Raw genomic sequence first — 15,467 nt, 5'->3', positions numbered from 1 at the left:
ACGGAGATAAGAGAGTCAAAAACGGACAAGATGTATCGATAATCGTAAGACTAATGGGTGTTGCGGATGAAACTATATTAAACCACTGGTTTTGAGGGGTTTATATGATAATCCCCGTCCCATGTAGACTCTCTCAAGAGACTGGATTTAGAAAGTCTTTTTCGGCAATACGATTCATTATCAGGTATATCCTAAACAGTACAGCCAATATGAGTCCTTTCCTAAACGGTGATCGATCACCTTCGCCCGAAGAGTCCACCAAGTTCGGCCCTGACATCAAAGTCGCTGTAATCGGCGCCGGTGTCAGCGGAATCTGTGCGGCAGCATATCTACTGAAAGAGGGAGCCGATGTCACTGTATTCGAACGATCTGGCGTCACATCTGGAGTATGGCACTACGATCCCAGAGCAGCGACTACGGACTACCCCAGCGAAAAGCCCTCTGCCGGCGACTATGTGACTTCGCTCCCAGGACAATTCTCATCAAGCCGAACCATCTCCAAAACCAAAACTCAAAGCACTGCTCATCCCCTCGAGACTAAAGACCGGAACGATCTCGACGTTGCATTCTCTCCTCCCGGCCCCGCTTATTTCGGTCTTCGAAACAACGTCCCTACAAGTCTGCTCTACAGCAATCTTGGCCCATGGCCAAAGGGAACTGAAGATATCACCGGTCATGAAGCAATCCAAAGTTATCTCCAAGGCTTGAGCAAAGAGTTTGGAGTCGACGATGCAACAGTATTTTATACACGCGTTGAGGACGTCAAAAAGAGCGACGATGAAAGCTACTGGAATATTCGAACGATAACTCTCCTCAAAGGCGAAGGGGAACCAAGAATAATCGAGCGGAATTGGAAATTCGATGCTGTCGTCGTGGCGACTGGGCATTATAACCTCCCCCGCATTCCGGATACTCCTGGTCTTGCTGAATGGAAAGCTCACTTTGGTGATGATGTTATACACACTAAGCAGTATCGTCGACCGGAGCAATTTAAAGGAAAGACTGTATTGGTTGTTGGTGGGGGAGCCTCAGCGTATGATGTTTGCCGTGAGACTAGTGAGACAGCGAAGAGGGTTGTTCAGAGTACCAGGGGCGGTGACTTTGACTTGCCGCCTTCGATGTTCCCTGGGAGCGTTGAGCATGTTGGAGGGATTGAGAAATTTGTATTGGAGAAGGACCCAGATACTGGAGGGGTGAAGAGTCGAGTTCTTTTGAGTGATGGAAAGGTACTTGATGATGTCGATGCTGTCGTTTTGGCTACCGGCTACCTAACATCGTACCCCTTCCTCGCGCAATATCACCACGATGATGTATCCGCCAACAACGCAACGCGAGATATTCTCATAACCTCTGAGGGAAACATGGTTCATAACCTCCACAAAGACATATTCTACACCGAAGATCCATCACTCTCATTCATCGGCGTACCATATTACACCGCGACATTCTCCCTCTTTGATTTCCAAGCACAAGTTCTCGCCCGAGTACTCACTGGAAAGACTTCTCTACCCGGTATTCAGTCTTTGCGACAGGAATATGATCAGCGTGTTGCTAGCAAGGGACGTGGGAGGAAATTTCATAGTTTGGCGGGCGATGGTGAAGAGATCGAGTATGTGAGGGATTTATTGGACTGGGCGAATTCTAGTCGTGTTAATAATGAGATTAAGCCTTTGGCTGGACATTCTAAGGAGTGGTTGGATACGTATAATGAGCAGAGGGAGAAGAGAAAGTTGTTGAGGGTTGCGAAGGGTGCTGAACCTGAGGGCTTATGGGCGAGGCCTAGTGATTTAGAGAAGGCATAAAGGCCAGTGATCAAATTAGCACGGCATACGTTGCTAGAGAATTTGGGTTTCATTTTAGTTACAAGGGAGAAAGTTTCCCAAGAGCAGTGTGTATCATGAAAGCCTAGGATGAAGGATTAGATAATGTTTGTGAAGCAGATGGTGACAACAATTGATTCGGCTAAGTCGAACCGGTGGGGGAGCCTTGGCCTTTTCGCAAGACCCACGCACATAAACTTGAACGAAGACATCGACAAGTCCTTTAAATGTTAAAACATTCGAGTTCCTAATGCTCAGAACCAACAAGAAGGCTAATTGAAGAGATACTATATTGGTTCACCTCCACCAAGCGCCACGCGTTTGTCATCTATGTTCCACATAATGTGAGAGAAGCAAGCATGCCATCTTCGCCTGACCATTCACCCTCTTGGTCGAATTAGGCTTCGGTATTTTGAATCTTCCATCATTAATCCGGTATTCGTCCAGTCCTTTTTCTTGAAGCCCAAGTCCAGCATTGGCGAGTACCTTTTTGGAGGTCTAGAATCCTCAAGGTTTGGCCAATAGTAGGCCCCCAACTACGACGCCGAGGATGCTAGCTAGGCATCCAGCTAATCCAGAGCTGTCAATAGACTGGAAACAGCGTATAAAATCACAAAAACCATCAATCCATGCAGAAACTCGTCGGGGAACGCGAACCGGACCTCTGTAAAATGCCTCACCATGCATGCAAACGATCTCACCGATCACGCGCCATTAGACAAATTATTGAATATTCCGTGGGGGATAAAAGCGCAGAGACTTAAGCATAGCTGACCAACAAGGTTGCAACGGTGGGTTAAGCATATTATTTACCTTAATTGAGAATAAGCGTTTGGTCCCGATCCACTGCTTCTTAGTGCCAAGATACCTTGATAGTTACCGCGTAGTGGGAACAAGAACCCTGATAGACATGTCATGCCAGAAAGCACCGAGGCTAACAACAATCCTAAGAGTCCATGTGATGATGTGATTTGTTGGATGTTTAGATATGACGCCACTGAAAAATCTCTTGATGGGCTCTGTTTGCTAATGCATCGACCGGTTGAACGGTCAAACCTTGTAAGAGCCCCCACGAGATACACCAAGACAAGGGTCTGAAGGATTTTCAGCCGTGAGTGGCTGGCTATTCCCAGAATCTAGGAACCCGGATGCTATGACGGACCGCAGAAGAGATGTATAAATACCATGCAATACCTCCTGCATGAATAGTTGTTTCCTCAGCCTCTCAGCCTCATCCGCCAATTCCAGAGCTACATCTCTCCCTCTACAATCAACCGTCAAGATGATGTTCAAAACCACCGCCGTAGCCGTCCTCCTCGGAGCAGCCACCGCCACTCCCATCTTCGGCCGCGCGGAGACCAGCCAGACAAAGTCTGCTCCTCAGACCACCGCCACCAACAGCGTTTACGACTGGTCTGAGGGTTGGGCCAAGGATTATCCCATCCACCAGTCCTGCAACGCGACGCTTCGTCGTCAGCTGGTCAATGCTCTGGATGAGACTGTTCAGCTAGCTCAGCACGCAAAGGACCATCTCCTCCGATGGGGAAATGAGTCTGAGTTCAAGCAGAAGTACTTTGGTAATGGCTCGACTGCTACGCCTATTGGTTGGTATGATCGTGTTATCAACGCCAACAAGGCGGGTATGCTGTTCCGTTGCGATGATCCTGACAAGAACTGCGCTACTCAGGATAGTAAGTTATGACTATATATTTATTATGAACGGGTTACTAACGATTGTAGAATGGGCTGGCCACTGGCGAGGTGACAACGCCACCACCGAGACTGTCATCTGCCCTCTCTCCTTCGAGATCCGCCGCAGCCTCGACTCCGTCTGCGGTCTCGGCTACACCGTCGCCCAATCCAAGCTCAACACCTTCTGGGCCACTGATCTCCTGCACCGCGTCCTCCACGTCCCAACCATCAGCGAGGGCATCGTCGACCACTTCGCCGAAGACTACGCTGAAGCTCTCGAGCTCGCCAAGACCGATCCTTCCAAGAGCGTTATCGACAGCGACGCTCTTCAGTACTTCGCTATTGACGTTTACGCTTACGACATTGCTGCTCCTGGTGAGGGATGCACTGGTGAGGCGGAGGAGAAGGAGACTCCCACCAAGGCGGACTCGGCTAAGCCTAGTGCTACCAAGGAGGCTCCTAAGGAGTGCCACACTCACAGTGATGGTGTGGTTCACTGCTCTTAAAACGGTGTGGACTGGTTTTCGATTCTAATGACCCTTTTTTGTTGTGCTGTCGATTAAGCTGAGACCTACTCTGGTATCGTCTTGAAGGCAAGTGTCTGTGGGGATTAGAACTTTCCTGTCTTGGTATTTAACGGATAGCACCAGACAATGGTTTTGAAAGATTCAATTGATATTCGGGCAAGTAGATACAGGCAGTCTAGAAGTTCACATAGACGGCACAGCAGCCAACCAAACATAATGATAATTAGTACAATGCACGATCGTGTCGAAGATTCAACTATTTGACTTTTAGTTTATGCTTACTATTTCAGCTTCGTGAAAAATACTAGGCCTCAACACTTTCTATGAATTCCAATTGGAATACGTTTGTTCTTCCCAGTATTTCCTAGTCGGGATCAAACTGACCCACTGTTCTCTTCCTCGCGCGACCGGGATTGGTTGATCTTCGCTTATCGCGTCAACGCGGGGAAAGCCTACAGCTTCGGCGAACTTTCAACTCCTAAATATCTCCATTATGACCAACCATTTTAGTGCCATCAGAAATGGACAATCCTCCCTCAAACCGCAAGCGGAGCGGTGTCCGACGTGCGAATGTGACAGCCTGTCAGCGATGCAAGTCCCGGAAACAGCGTTGTGATCAGAACATCCCGGCGTGTTCATCCTGTACACGTGCCGGAGTTCCCTGTGTAAGCGTTGACATAGACGGCCAATCTGCGCCTCGAAGGTAATTGACGCCTACTCCTCATTCAGACGAATCTTTCGCTTATATACTGTACAGTTACATCAAGAGCCTGGAGGATCGAGTCGCTGAGCTTGAACTTGCACTGCGTAGTCAAGGGGTAGATACAGAGTCTCTGGCCGGAAGCCGGGTCTCCCAGGATGCTCTCGAATCGACACCAGAAGCACCTCATTCTAGCGATCTGAATTTGCTCGGTCTACTTGTTCCTAAGCCAGTTGATTTACAGCACCCCGAAGACTCAGGCTACCATGCTCTACTCGACAGTATCGCCGTACCTGAAACCATCAAGTTTCCTCCCAAACCGACTGCCATCCAACTCACCGCCACATATTTCGAACACTCAAATTTCTTCTCACCTGTTCTGGACGAAGAATCATTTCACATTACCATCGCCGCCTTGTACCAAGAACAGCTTACTCCCGATCAAGGCACCTCAATCCAGAAATTCCAGCTTTGCATGGTCCTAGCCATCGCTATTAGACTTCTCAATAGGACAGATTCTGCTGTTCCGACCGTTGCATCTGACTCGTTCTTCGCATCAGCTATTGAAATACTCACAGAGCGGCCGCAGGCTACGTGGAAAGGCGATCTTCAACACCTCAAAAACCTTCTCCTCGTCGTACAGTATACCATTTTCGCTTCAAATCTCTCTGCAGCTTGGCACTTTATCGGTCTAGCGACGCGATTAGCTATTGATCTCGACCTGCTAAACGAAACTCGCCTTTCCGTGACAAACAGCGCGCATGAATCTGACGCAGAAGTCAACCAGAGACGTCGGGTATTCTGGTCCACATACATCCTCGAAACAAACCTCTGTGTCATACTCAATCGACCGCGATCAATACCCGACGAAGCTATCTTTACGCCCCTCCCCTCAACAAGCGGACCTGAGTCATCAAGCCCATTAGCAAACCACTGCGTTCTCTTCCGCCAACTCGAATACGAAATCTTTCACACTCTTAACTACAAACCTCCCGCAAATGGCAACTTCTTCGACTATAAAGCGTGGAAGATGGGTATGAAAAACCGCCTTATGGATTGGCATGCCAATGTGCCCCCGGTGGACGCAACGTCAAAGCTTGCGCCCCAGAACTTCTTCGACGGCGCTTTGTACATGACTCTTGTCTCTCTTTTCTCACCATCTCGCCACTTTCCTCACCTTTCAGAAGAAGAGCTGAGAGATCTTGCGCAATATGCTTCCACAAGCATTGAGCTCTACAGAGAGGGCTTCAAAGAGGGCAAGTTGAGGTTCTACTGGCGAACGACACCAAACCTGTTCCAGTCTGGTGCAGCCTTGATCCACTGTATCAAGAGTCTTACACTCCAAGGCGCAGTGTTTGATGTGAACGCGTTGAAGAATCGGGTATCTGTATGTTCAACGGTTCTGTGGGGAATGGCAGAGCGGTATCCTCCTGGAGCTTCATATCGTGACCGCTTTGATGAGATGTCAGCCACTATTGACGAGATGGCTTCCGAGCTCCCGATGGATATCTCAAGTGAGTTTTTGTTTGGGCATAATGGTATCCCATCATTGGATCTAGATGGGACGGCGACGTTATGGACAACTCCGCCTACTCTGGATCCGTGGATATTCGATCCAACATAATTGTAACAGCAGTCACCCATCAGCCTCCAAGAAAAAAAGAATTTATGGGCATATTTATTTTAATTTAGACGACTTATACTCATGTCTTCCGTTGCCTTTCTCAATTTAGAGCAACCTTTAGAGACCTTTGAGTGGGTCAGGCGGTGCCGGATCACTCCTCAAACTCTTCTCAAATGCCGCTCTCAGCTTCATAACCGGCTGCAAGACCCAGGTATTGTACGCCAAAATATCTGTTTCCTCCTTTGGATCTCTCACCACATTGAACAAATACGGAGATTCCAGCTTTCCAGAAGATTGGTTGACCTTTGGTTCCCAGACCAAATGAAGCTTCCAGTCTTTCCACTTCACAGCTCGTAGCTCATCCTTGATGTAGAAGAGGAAGCCTTCACGCCGAGATTTGACAGCAGTCGGATCCTTGAAGAAGGCTACTTGGCTGATACCATCAATTGGTCTGTCGGATGGCGCTTCTGCGCCGGCGATTTCGAGGATGGTCGTGAAAATATCGGTGACGTGGACCGTTTCGTTGGATGTTACTCCAACAGGCACCTTTCCTGGCCATCGGATGATGAAAGGGACTCTCAAACTGCCCTCCATCGCAGTATGGTATGTCCCAGACCACGGACCGGCAGTACCTCTGTATGGAGGTCTGAACTCAGGTCCATTATCAGAGGCAAATATCAGGACCGTGTTATCGCGAACTCCAAGGTCATCCAGATGATCGATCAGTTGCCCAACTCGGTAGTCCATCTCAGCCATAGAGTCAGCAAACTCTCCCTGCCCTGTCTTCCCCTCGAATTCGCGATGTGGCAGAGTTGGAAAATGCAGATGCACGAGCGGATGGTACAAGAAGAAGGGCTTCTCCGCCTTGACTTGACGCGACAGCCAGTCTTTTGACTGGTCAACTAGCATCTCATCGATCAGCCTTCGCTTTTCGAGATCATACACGCAAACATTCTCAGAATCTTGTCCCGCAACACCTTTCATGATGTATGGCAATTCCGCAACTTCAGGTGTATATCCCAAAGCAGACGTAAACTGACTCTCATCAGTCGTTCTCGGAATTCCAAACCACTCGTCAAACCCCCTATCAGAAGGATACCGACCAGGAATATCACCAAGATGCCACTTTCCATGATGAGCCGTCGCATAACCCTTTGGCTTGAGACATTCCGGCAGTGTACGCTCCCAATTTGTAAGACCTTGAGGAAATCCAGCTGGCACAGATTGTCGGCAGCCAGTTCGGATGGGATGACGACCTGTCATCAAGGCCGAGCGCGTGGGAACGCAATCACTCTCCACGTTGAAGTTATGAAGAAGAAGACCTTCTGTGGCGAGTTTGTCGATGCGCGGTGTCGCAGCGCCGCGAAGAATGCCTCCGCCATAGCAGCCGAGCTCACCCCAACCGAGATTGTCAGCTAGGATGAGCACGATGTTTGGTTTTGATGGATCTTTGGACATTTCGAATTGCTTCAGTTTGCAGACGTTGATGCTTGGCTCTGGTTGCAGACAAATATTCTACACTGAGTCAACCTCATTTAAACTTCGCTGTTAGCTCATTATCCTCGTCAATCGCGTATGTTCAAGGGCTCAGCTTGAAGCCATCGGCGAACCGTCCGAAACCCCACATTTTCGCTCATCGCCGACGCTCACCTCCGAAGACTAAAATCTTCTTCCCTTCAATAACCTAGCAAACCTTCTTGAAGGGTAAAGATACGCGATCTTAACATTCAATGGCGTGCGCAGCTGATCATCTATGATACCTTATCATGTTAAGGAGCTATAACTCTTGGGATGGTGATGGATGGGTATAAAGACGGCTGATAGTCGACGACTGGACGATCAATTCGATACAGGCTGCTGAATTACCCATTATATTTGGGCTTGTATCAACATGGCGCTATATAAATCTACTAAGATGGATCACGTTCAGGCTGATAAGGAAACCCACGATCTTGATGATACGCCGCAGTCTATTGTTGCGCATCCTACTTGGACAGATGACGAAGAGAAGGCAGTTGTCAGAAAGTAAGTTGACAACCCCTTCTCCCAATTGACGCCCCGAGCTCACATACTAGGCTCGACATGATCCTCATGCCCCTTCTCGTCCTCGGCTTCTACGCCCTCCAGCTCGACCGCAGCAACATCAGCAACGCCCTAACCGACACGCTCACAACCGATCTAAACATCACCAAAGACGATGTCAATCTTGGCGACCAGCTCATGATGGCCGGCATAATCATCGCCGAAATCCCCTCCAACATCATCCTTCAAAAACTCGGCGCGCCGATCTGGCTGACGGGCCAGGTGCTTATCTGGGGAACTGTTGCGTTGACACAAGCTTGGGTTACGAACGTGCATTCCTTCTTTGCGACACGATTTCTTTTGGGGTTCTTCGAAGCTGGATTTATTCCCGGCGGACAGTATATGCTTGCGCTGTTTTATCGGGAGAAGGAGTTGGCGTTGAGGACGTCGGTTTTTTATTTTGGGAATTACTTTGCTACTGCTACGGGGTCGCTGATTGCTGCTGGTGTCTTGCAGATGGGCGGTATAGCTGGTCTGGCAGGCTGGCAGTGGCTCTTCATCAGTTCGTCCCTCTTACAAAGCTTCGTAATTGACATTGCTAACACGAAACAGTTGAGGGCATCTTTACTCTACTGGTCTTCTTCGTCTTCATCCTTCTTCTACCCCGATCACCAATTCACACGAAACCTATTCACGGCCGTTTCGACCTTTTCACCTCTCGTGAGCGTGAAATCATGCACGACCGAATCTATCAAGAAGACATCTCCAAGACCGAAGCGCACGCAAAGATCACATTCCGAGGCGTTACCGCCGCCCTCACTGATTACCGTATATGGATCCACACTATTCTAAACGTCATATCTCTCGCTCCAAAGGGCGGCCTTCAACTCTACGGACCAACCATCATTCGAAGTCTAGGCTTCAGCAAGATCAACTCCAACCTTCTAAACTCCGTCAGCAGCTTCCTCGTCATTTTTCTCAGCTTCGCCATCGCTTGGGCTTCCGACAAAACGAAGCAGCGAGGTCTATGGTGCATGGTCGCGTTTCTTTGGAGTATTACATTCGGCGGTGCTTTGTTTGGATCTACTGATAAAGACAAGTGGACCAAATACGCCCTCTTCACCCTCTTAAGTAGTGGCAATGCGTTATCTCAAGGTCTCAATGATGCCTGGTTGAGTATCAATACTCGATCTGCTGAGAAGCGCAGTATTGGATTGGCGTTGGTTGTCATTGGGAGTAATGCTGGTGGACTAGCTGGAAAGCAGCTTTTTCGTGAGAGTGATGCGCCAAAGTATACAAAGGGATTCTTGGCTATTGTCTTGCTGTATGCGGCTGCTCTGCCGATTACTGCGGTGATTATGGGGGTTTACTGGCGACAGAATAAGAAATTGGAGAGGGAGCTCGTTGAGAATGAAGGGGATGTTGATGAGCAGGTTGGTAGAAGCCAGCGCTTCCAGCTGTAGATATTGAGCCCTGTAATGGCAATCGTTCGTGTGTATATGTCATCGTTCTACAAGCCTGGCCTCTCTATTACTTCACTTTAAAGGACGTGATGAAGAATGATAGTATCAGGTGAAAGCGGCTTGGTCCCTGGCCCTAAAAGTTCCCTTCTTCGGTGGGGACGAACCCCGACAACGGCCCAAATTGACCGTCCCTAACCGCAAAAGGCCGCTCCAAGCATCAACCTCCAATGAAAAGGCCCCCTCTCCACCGCTGACTCTCAAATGCCGGTCGATCCAGACTCGATAACAAGCCCTGTCAAGCTGAGCATCTGCACACCGAGACAAGATCCCCGGGCCATCATGGACTCACCTCACACGGACGAGAAGAACACCATTCTGAATGAGCAAGAACGAAAGTTCGTCCCCTCACCCCCGGCACCTCTTCATATTCCCTAACAAATGTAGAAAACTCCGCAATCGCTTATCGCAACGAGCGTTTCGTCGTAGACAGGCAGAATGTATTCGCGAGCTGAAGAACCGCGTGAATGCGGACCAGCGATCTGATAGTGAGCGTGTAGAAGCGCTTCAGAAGGAGAATCGATTGCTGAGACAGCAGTTGATTGATGTTCAGACGAAAATGTCGCGGATGATGGCGTCGGTGCAGTTGTTGAGTGACTCGGTGGCTAAGACGCTTGATGATACGGCGAGTGGCGAGGGGGATGAGCGACGCAGAGATGGTGAGAGAGAAAGAGATCAGCGGGTGAATGGGAAGACTAGGAATGATGAACAGATTGTTGAAGAGTCGGCGTTGCAGTCGATTGACTTGGAGGCGTTTGATCCGTCGATTCTGGACTTTGATGCACCGTTTTCATCATCAAACGTCAGCGGTAAGCATTGCCATCCGGAATCGAAATCAAGCTAACAGTGACACACAGCTCCAACGACAGATAATGGCATCTCATCAGAACTCATCAATGTTTCCGGAACAAGTCCATTCTACTCTCAGATCCCAAACATCTGGAGCCACGAGTATCAGATGGGCATGCAGCCTTATCTAACTGCCATCAATGCGACAGCCGAGTCAAGCATGGTTTTAGGGAAAGATTACTCATTTACCAATTCACCATTCTCGGATCATATCCAATTACTTCAGCGAATGCTCAAGAACAAGCTTAATACTCTTGGATTTGTTCCAGAAGGTCATAATCCTGTCCAGAGGTATGCCATTCCATCTCAACATCTTGGAAGCTTCCTAACATATCTAGTGTCTACCAACCAGTCCTTATGGTCTTATCCATGTTCAACAGCATGACCCGTCCAGACGTAATGGCATGGTACGCCAAAACACGCTTCTACCACATCATCGAACTCACAGCCTGGCAACTCTACCCATCCTCCGCAACCTTCAACAAACTCCATCCCCGCTATCGCCCTACAACAGCACAGCTTGAAAATCCTCACCCCGGCATCATCGACTGGATCCCCTTTCCTACAATTCGCGATCGCTTAATTCAGCTGCACTCTGCAAACCCTCACATCGACCAGATCTTCTGCGACGCTGTAACAGGCTACGTCGTTGAGGCGCTCATGTCAGATCTCGTCCTGGGTGCCCCGCAGATAACGGTCTACGTGCGTGTAACAGACCTCATCAACACCATGTCGTCCGGAACATCCGAGAGCGAAAACACAATTGCCATGCTCCCTGCACCAGACATTTCAACGTTATTCTCATCACCTGCGTATGCTCGCGCCGCGTTTAATAAATTGAACATGGACAAGGGCGCGGGCTACTACAAGATCGACCCCGCATTCTTCGAAAAGTATCCTGAACTCTGGGACCAGGCCAGCGATCTCACAGCAACGGGAATGCCGCTGAAGCCAAAGTATCAAAAGATCCTTACGTATCCGAAACCGCTCGACTCCTCAACTGTGGAGACTTATCGAAGCTTCATCGATTTTTCTCTCGATGCAGCGAATACGATATCAATGTCCCCATGATCAACCAACCGGGCCGGTTCGCGTTATCTATCAAAAAATAAACTCTCACATGATGCAATACACGTGTGAAGACGGCATTGTTAGCGCAATTGGGTTTGGTAAAGTTTCGGGAAGCGTAATGGAATGTTGAGTAAACGACCCACCACGACGGGTTTGACTAACACGCCAGTTACTAACACCTCGATTCTGTGATTCATCTGTGGATCATCGAGTGGGGATGAAATCATCTATATAGAAATGCCAGAATTAGTACAGCACCATCACAACCACCATTCCAATTCATCGTCAAAAATGCCGTCTCAAATACCAACTTCAATTCCTCGCTATAGTTTCATGGACGATTATAGCGAGGGTGCACATCCTGCTCTTCTCAAAGCGTTAATCACCAGCAATACAACCCAAGAAACCGGCTACGGAGGCGATACGTACTGCGATCTTGCACGGCAACGAATTCGTCGACATCTCGGCCGTAATGACGTTGGCATATTCTTCGTGCCGAGTGGGACATCAGCCAATGCTATCTCTATCGCTGCATGTCTTCGACCCCATGAAGCTGTTATCGCTGCTAGCTCCGGGCATATCGTTACAAGAGAAACAGGCGCGGTAGAAGCAAGCGGCCACAAAATCATCAACGTCACACCTCAGAATGGAAAACTTACGCCTGCGACGATCGAGCGAGCATTAGATGATAATTGGCATTTTCCTCACATGGCGAAACCTCGACTGGTGTATATATCCAACGCAACTGAGATCGGAACCATATACTCGAGAACCGAACTCGCAGCTATAAAACAAGTCTGCGAAAAGAACGGCCTGATTCTCTTCCTCGACGGCGCTCGAATAGGCACAGCCCTCGCCTCAAAGGCAAACGACATGACCCTCTCCGACATACTCGAACTCACAGACATATTCTGGATTGGCGGCACAAAAAACGGCGCCCTTCTCGGCGAAGCCGTAGTCGTAAAAGACGCCCGCCTCTCCTCCGAATTCGAATTCTACGTCAAACAGCACGGTTCGCTCCTCGCAAAAGGCCGTGTCATCGGCGCACAATTCGCAGAGCTCTTCGAGGGAGATCTCTACTTTGAACTAGCGCGTAAGGCGAATTTGGCAGCTGAGTCGTTATCGAGCGGTATTGCGCAGGGGGGATTTTCAGTATATGCTGCGACGGAGACGAATCAGGTTTTTGCGGTGTTGCCGTTGGGACTGATCAAAGTACTGAAGGAGAGTTTTACTTTTTATGTTTGGGAGAAGTGCGGTGATGATGAGGCTGTTATTAGATTGTTGACGACGTGGGCGACCGAAGGGGCGCAGGTTGAGAGGTTTGTGGAGATGGTGCATTCTTGGACGGGGTAGAAGGCGTTGGAGATTGAAAAGCTATGATGAATCTGGGTTTGGAAATAATGTACTTACTTGTTTATGAGATTTAAAATGCCTGCTGATAGACTACCAACTAATCAAAACATGACATCGCATCTGCGTCCCTGAAGTTCAAGAGACGTAACAGTTCGATATCTCGTGTACCAGAGATCTATATAAAGAAGAGTGACGATTTGGTATGTGTTCCTTCGAGTTTCTCATCTATCAATTAGCTCTCCATTCCTTTCAATCATGTCCATGGGATCATGATGCCATAGAGTAAGTAGACCGGGAGTAGAAGCTCAGACTGAGACTTTTCTAGTCAGGCGACTAATCGAGCATTCGTTCCGCTTTCACCAGCCCTTACCAGTGCAAAAGCTCGGCGAATTTATATGCCTGCTTTGCTTAGACTGTAGTATCATCAACGAATACGAATTGTTGTCTCAGCCGACACTCCGTGAGGCCTCTCTTAGTTCAGGCCTGCTTAGTCACCAGTAAGCGATGAGAAGGATTCGCAATCATTTGACCGCGCAACCGACATTGACCAATTCTCTCCTTACGGATCCTGTCCTTGAGTAACCATGGCAGCAGATGCCCCCTTCGATAAAGACTTCTGTTTCCTAAATTACTTTGACGATGCCGATCAATGCCAGGACTCGATAACCGTCAAGCGCTCAGCTTATTGGTGCTATTGCGGCCCTCTCCTCAGCCTTTCCACCGACTCAAACTCATCATTACCGGTTAACTTCTACGACTTTGAGAGCCACGTCTTTCGAGGCTCTATTCTCTCTAGAGTTATTCCGTTTCTAAGCTATATCAAGCATCTTCTACTTGCCAACGGATTTGAGCATTATTTCCTTACCATTCGCGCTACAACACCAACTCACGAGTTTGATCAACCAAGATGGCATACCGATGAACTCTTCTTCACCAAGGACGTACTCCCCGGTACACGCTTAGGTCTCAAATCACAACACCAAAAACATGTTCAAAATACCGGAACGGACTGGAAGATCTGCACTACCCTCCTCGGGCCCTCAACACTGTTCATACCTGCATCCCATCAACCCTCCGCGCGCAAAGCACAACAGTCCGCCCGTCACGCAGCAAGTACAGACCATGAATGCGTGTCAATTCGTTGTGTTGGCTGTGCAGCTGCAGCAGATGCTGTGCGTGATGAATTAGCTACTGTACTAAAACCCTTCGGTGCAGAAGCAGCAGGAATAGGTGAATGCTCTGTGTTCAAAATTGGCAGGGAATTTGGAGCTGTACACTCTGAACCTTGTATGAGTGAGGGGGGTAGTGGTAGGGTTTTCATCAATGTTGTGCCGGGGACAGAGGATGAGTTGAGAGTACTCATGGGGAAATGGGGCATGCAGTTCCCTAGACAGTGGTGGGTTGGAGAGAGATGAATGCGAGACAGCTAATGGTATGCATCCAGCTTATTTTCGCTTCTTGATACGCTGTTTGAGGGCCTCATTTTGCTTGTTCTTGTTAAAAGTCGGAGATTGTTGGTCTCATGGTCAACATGTGTCTCGTCGCATTGAGGCTTCACAGCATGGGCGCGGGTAGAACTGCAGGGTAACACGTACACATGACAATTAAAGTTGAACGGACCAGCCTCCGTGTCTCGGTCTCACATCGCAAGTTTATTAACTTTATTAGTTACAAATTATTTGTCAGAAGATGTCTTGGTACAGAATTATTGCAATGGCTGGAGAGTGATACAGAGAAGTTGAGGGAAGCGGTAATCATGTCGTTAGAGTTGAAGACGAGCTACTGGTAAATGGACATCTGACCAATCTACCGTTTCACCTTAAAAGCGCTATCGGAATCATCAGGTCCCCCAACCGCCCCGCCACTTCCCGACCACCTCGGCCGAGCACAAAAACACCAATTTCTTTACACAATGACAGTCAATTGACAACCTGCGCTTACGATGGTGTAACATCCCTAATCCAGCCACGTTCATTTCCCTCCATCCAAATCGCTGATCTCAATCAAATCTTAACGATAACCTTTCCCGGACCAGTAAATAAACGGCGCCCGGCAGATTGTGGCTTGCATCTACAGGGTGACATTTCGTCAAAGCTTACGGGAGGTCGACGTGGCGCTGCACGCCGTTTTGCACGGCGGGTGCACGAGCAGTCTGTCGTGCATCAATCAATTACCAACCTCTACCCTAAGGTAAAACCGACACGGGATCCGAATAGTCAATGTCTCGGGACGCGTTAATTCAAGGAGCTTCCCTTATCCCTTCCGTGCGCTGTTTCAAACAAATACTAA

General features: G+C 48.7%; 7 protein-coding genes across 7 annotated transcripts; 6 read left to right on the top strand and 1 right to left on the bottom strand.

Annotated features, from left to right (window-relative positions):
• Positions 1-209: 209 nt before the first annotated feature.
• On the top strand, positions 210-1,802 carry FOBCDRAFT_145236 (uncharacterized protein; the record flags this gene model as incomplete). Its single annotated transcript, XM_059608212.1, has 2 exons — positions 210-1,609; positions 1,646-1,802. 2 exons carry the CDS (start codon positions 210-212, stop codon positions 1,800-1,802), a joined length of 1,557 nt encoding a protein of 518 aa, XP_059465864.1.
• Positions 1,803-3,102: 1,300 nt separating this feature from the next.
• On the top strand, positions 3,103-4,018 carry FOBCDRAFT_279553 (putative peptidase domain-containing protein; the record flags this gene model as incomplete). The annotated part of the gene is made up of 2 exons (XM_031190557.3): positions 3,103-3,511; positions 3,561-4,018. The coding sequence occupies 2 exons, from the start codon at positions 3,103-3,105 to the stop codon at positions 4,016-4,018; spliced, it is 867 nt and encodes a 288-aa protein (XP_031034542.3).
• Positions 4,019-4,560: 542 nt separating this feature from the next.
• On the top strand, positions 4,561-6,363 carry FOBCDRAFT_190083 (fungal-specific transcription factor domain-containing protein; the record flags this gene model as incomplete). Its single annotated transcript, XM_031190556.2, has 2 exons — positions 4,561-4,742; positions 4,797-6,363. The coding sequence occupies 2 exons, from the start codon at positions 4,561-4,563 to the stop codon at positions 6,361-6,363; spliced, it is 1,749 nt and encodes a 582-aa protein (XP_031034541.2).
• A 117-nt stretch (positions 6,364-6,480) lies between these two features.
• Positions 6,481-7,821, bottom strand: FOBCDRAFT_264376 (alkaline-phosphatase-like protein; the record flags this gene model as incomplete). The annotated part of the gene is made up of 1 exon (XM_031190555.2): positions 6,481-7,821. The coding sequence occupies one exon, from the start codon at positions 7,819-7,821 to the stop codon at positions 6,481-6,483; it is 1,341 nt and encodes a 446-aa protein (XP_031034540.2).
• A 433-nt stretch (positions 7,822-8,254) lies between these two features.
• FOBCDRAFT_144539 (major facilitator superfamily domain-containing protein) lies at positions 8,255-11,825 on the top strand (the record flags this gene model as incomplete). The annotated part of the gene is made up of 8 exons (XM_059608188.1): positions 8,255-8,388; positions 8,439-8,947; positions 8,998-9,818; positions 9,932-9,950; positions 10,084-10,243; positions 10,335-10,714; positions 10,763-11,045; positions 11,093-11,825. The coding sequence occupies 8 exons, from the start codon at positions 8,255-8,257 to the stop codon at positions 11,823-11,825; spliced, it is 3,039 nt and encodes a 1,012-aa protein (XP_059467870.1).
• Positions 11,826-12,092: 267 nt separating this feature from the next.
• Positions 12,093-13,293, top strand: FOBCDRAFT_298780 (beta-eliminating lyase). Its single transcript, XM_059611938.1, has one exon. The coding sequence runs from the start codon at positions 12,117-12,119 to the stop codon at positions 13,176-13,178; it is 1,062 nt and encodes a 353-aa protein (XP_059467869.1). The 5' UTR covers positions 12,093-12,116; the 3' UTR covers positions 13,179-13,293.
• Positions 13,294-13,745: 452 nt separating this feature from the next.
• Positions 13,746-14,898, top strand: FOBCDRAFT_231885 (uncharacterized protein). Its single transcript, XM_031190550.3, has one exon. It carries the CDS (start codon positions 13,763-13,765, stop codon positions 14,591-14,593), a length of 831 nt encoding a protein of 276 aa, XP_031034535.2. The 5' UTR covers positions 13,746-13,762; the 3' UTR covers positions 14,594-14,898.
• Positions 14,899-15,467: the final 569 nt, after the last annotated feature.

Source organism: Fusarium oxysporum, chromosome IX, assembly GCF_013085055.1.
Source record: "Fusarium oxysporum Fo47 chromosome IX, complete sequence".
Taxonomy (NCBI): domain Eukaryota; kingdom Fungi; phylum Ascomycota; class Sordariomycetes; order Hypocreales; family Nectriaceae; genus Fusarium; species Fusarium oxysporum.
The sequence above is the reverse complement of the archived record's forward strand: the minus strand, read 5'-3'. Positions and strand labels throughout refer to the sequence as shown.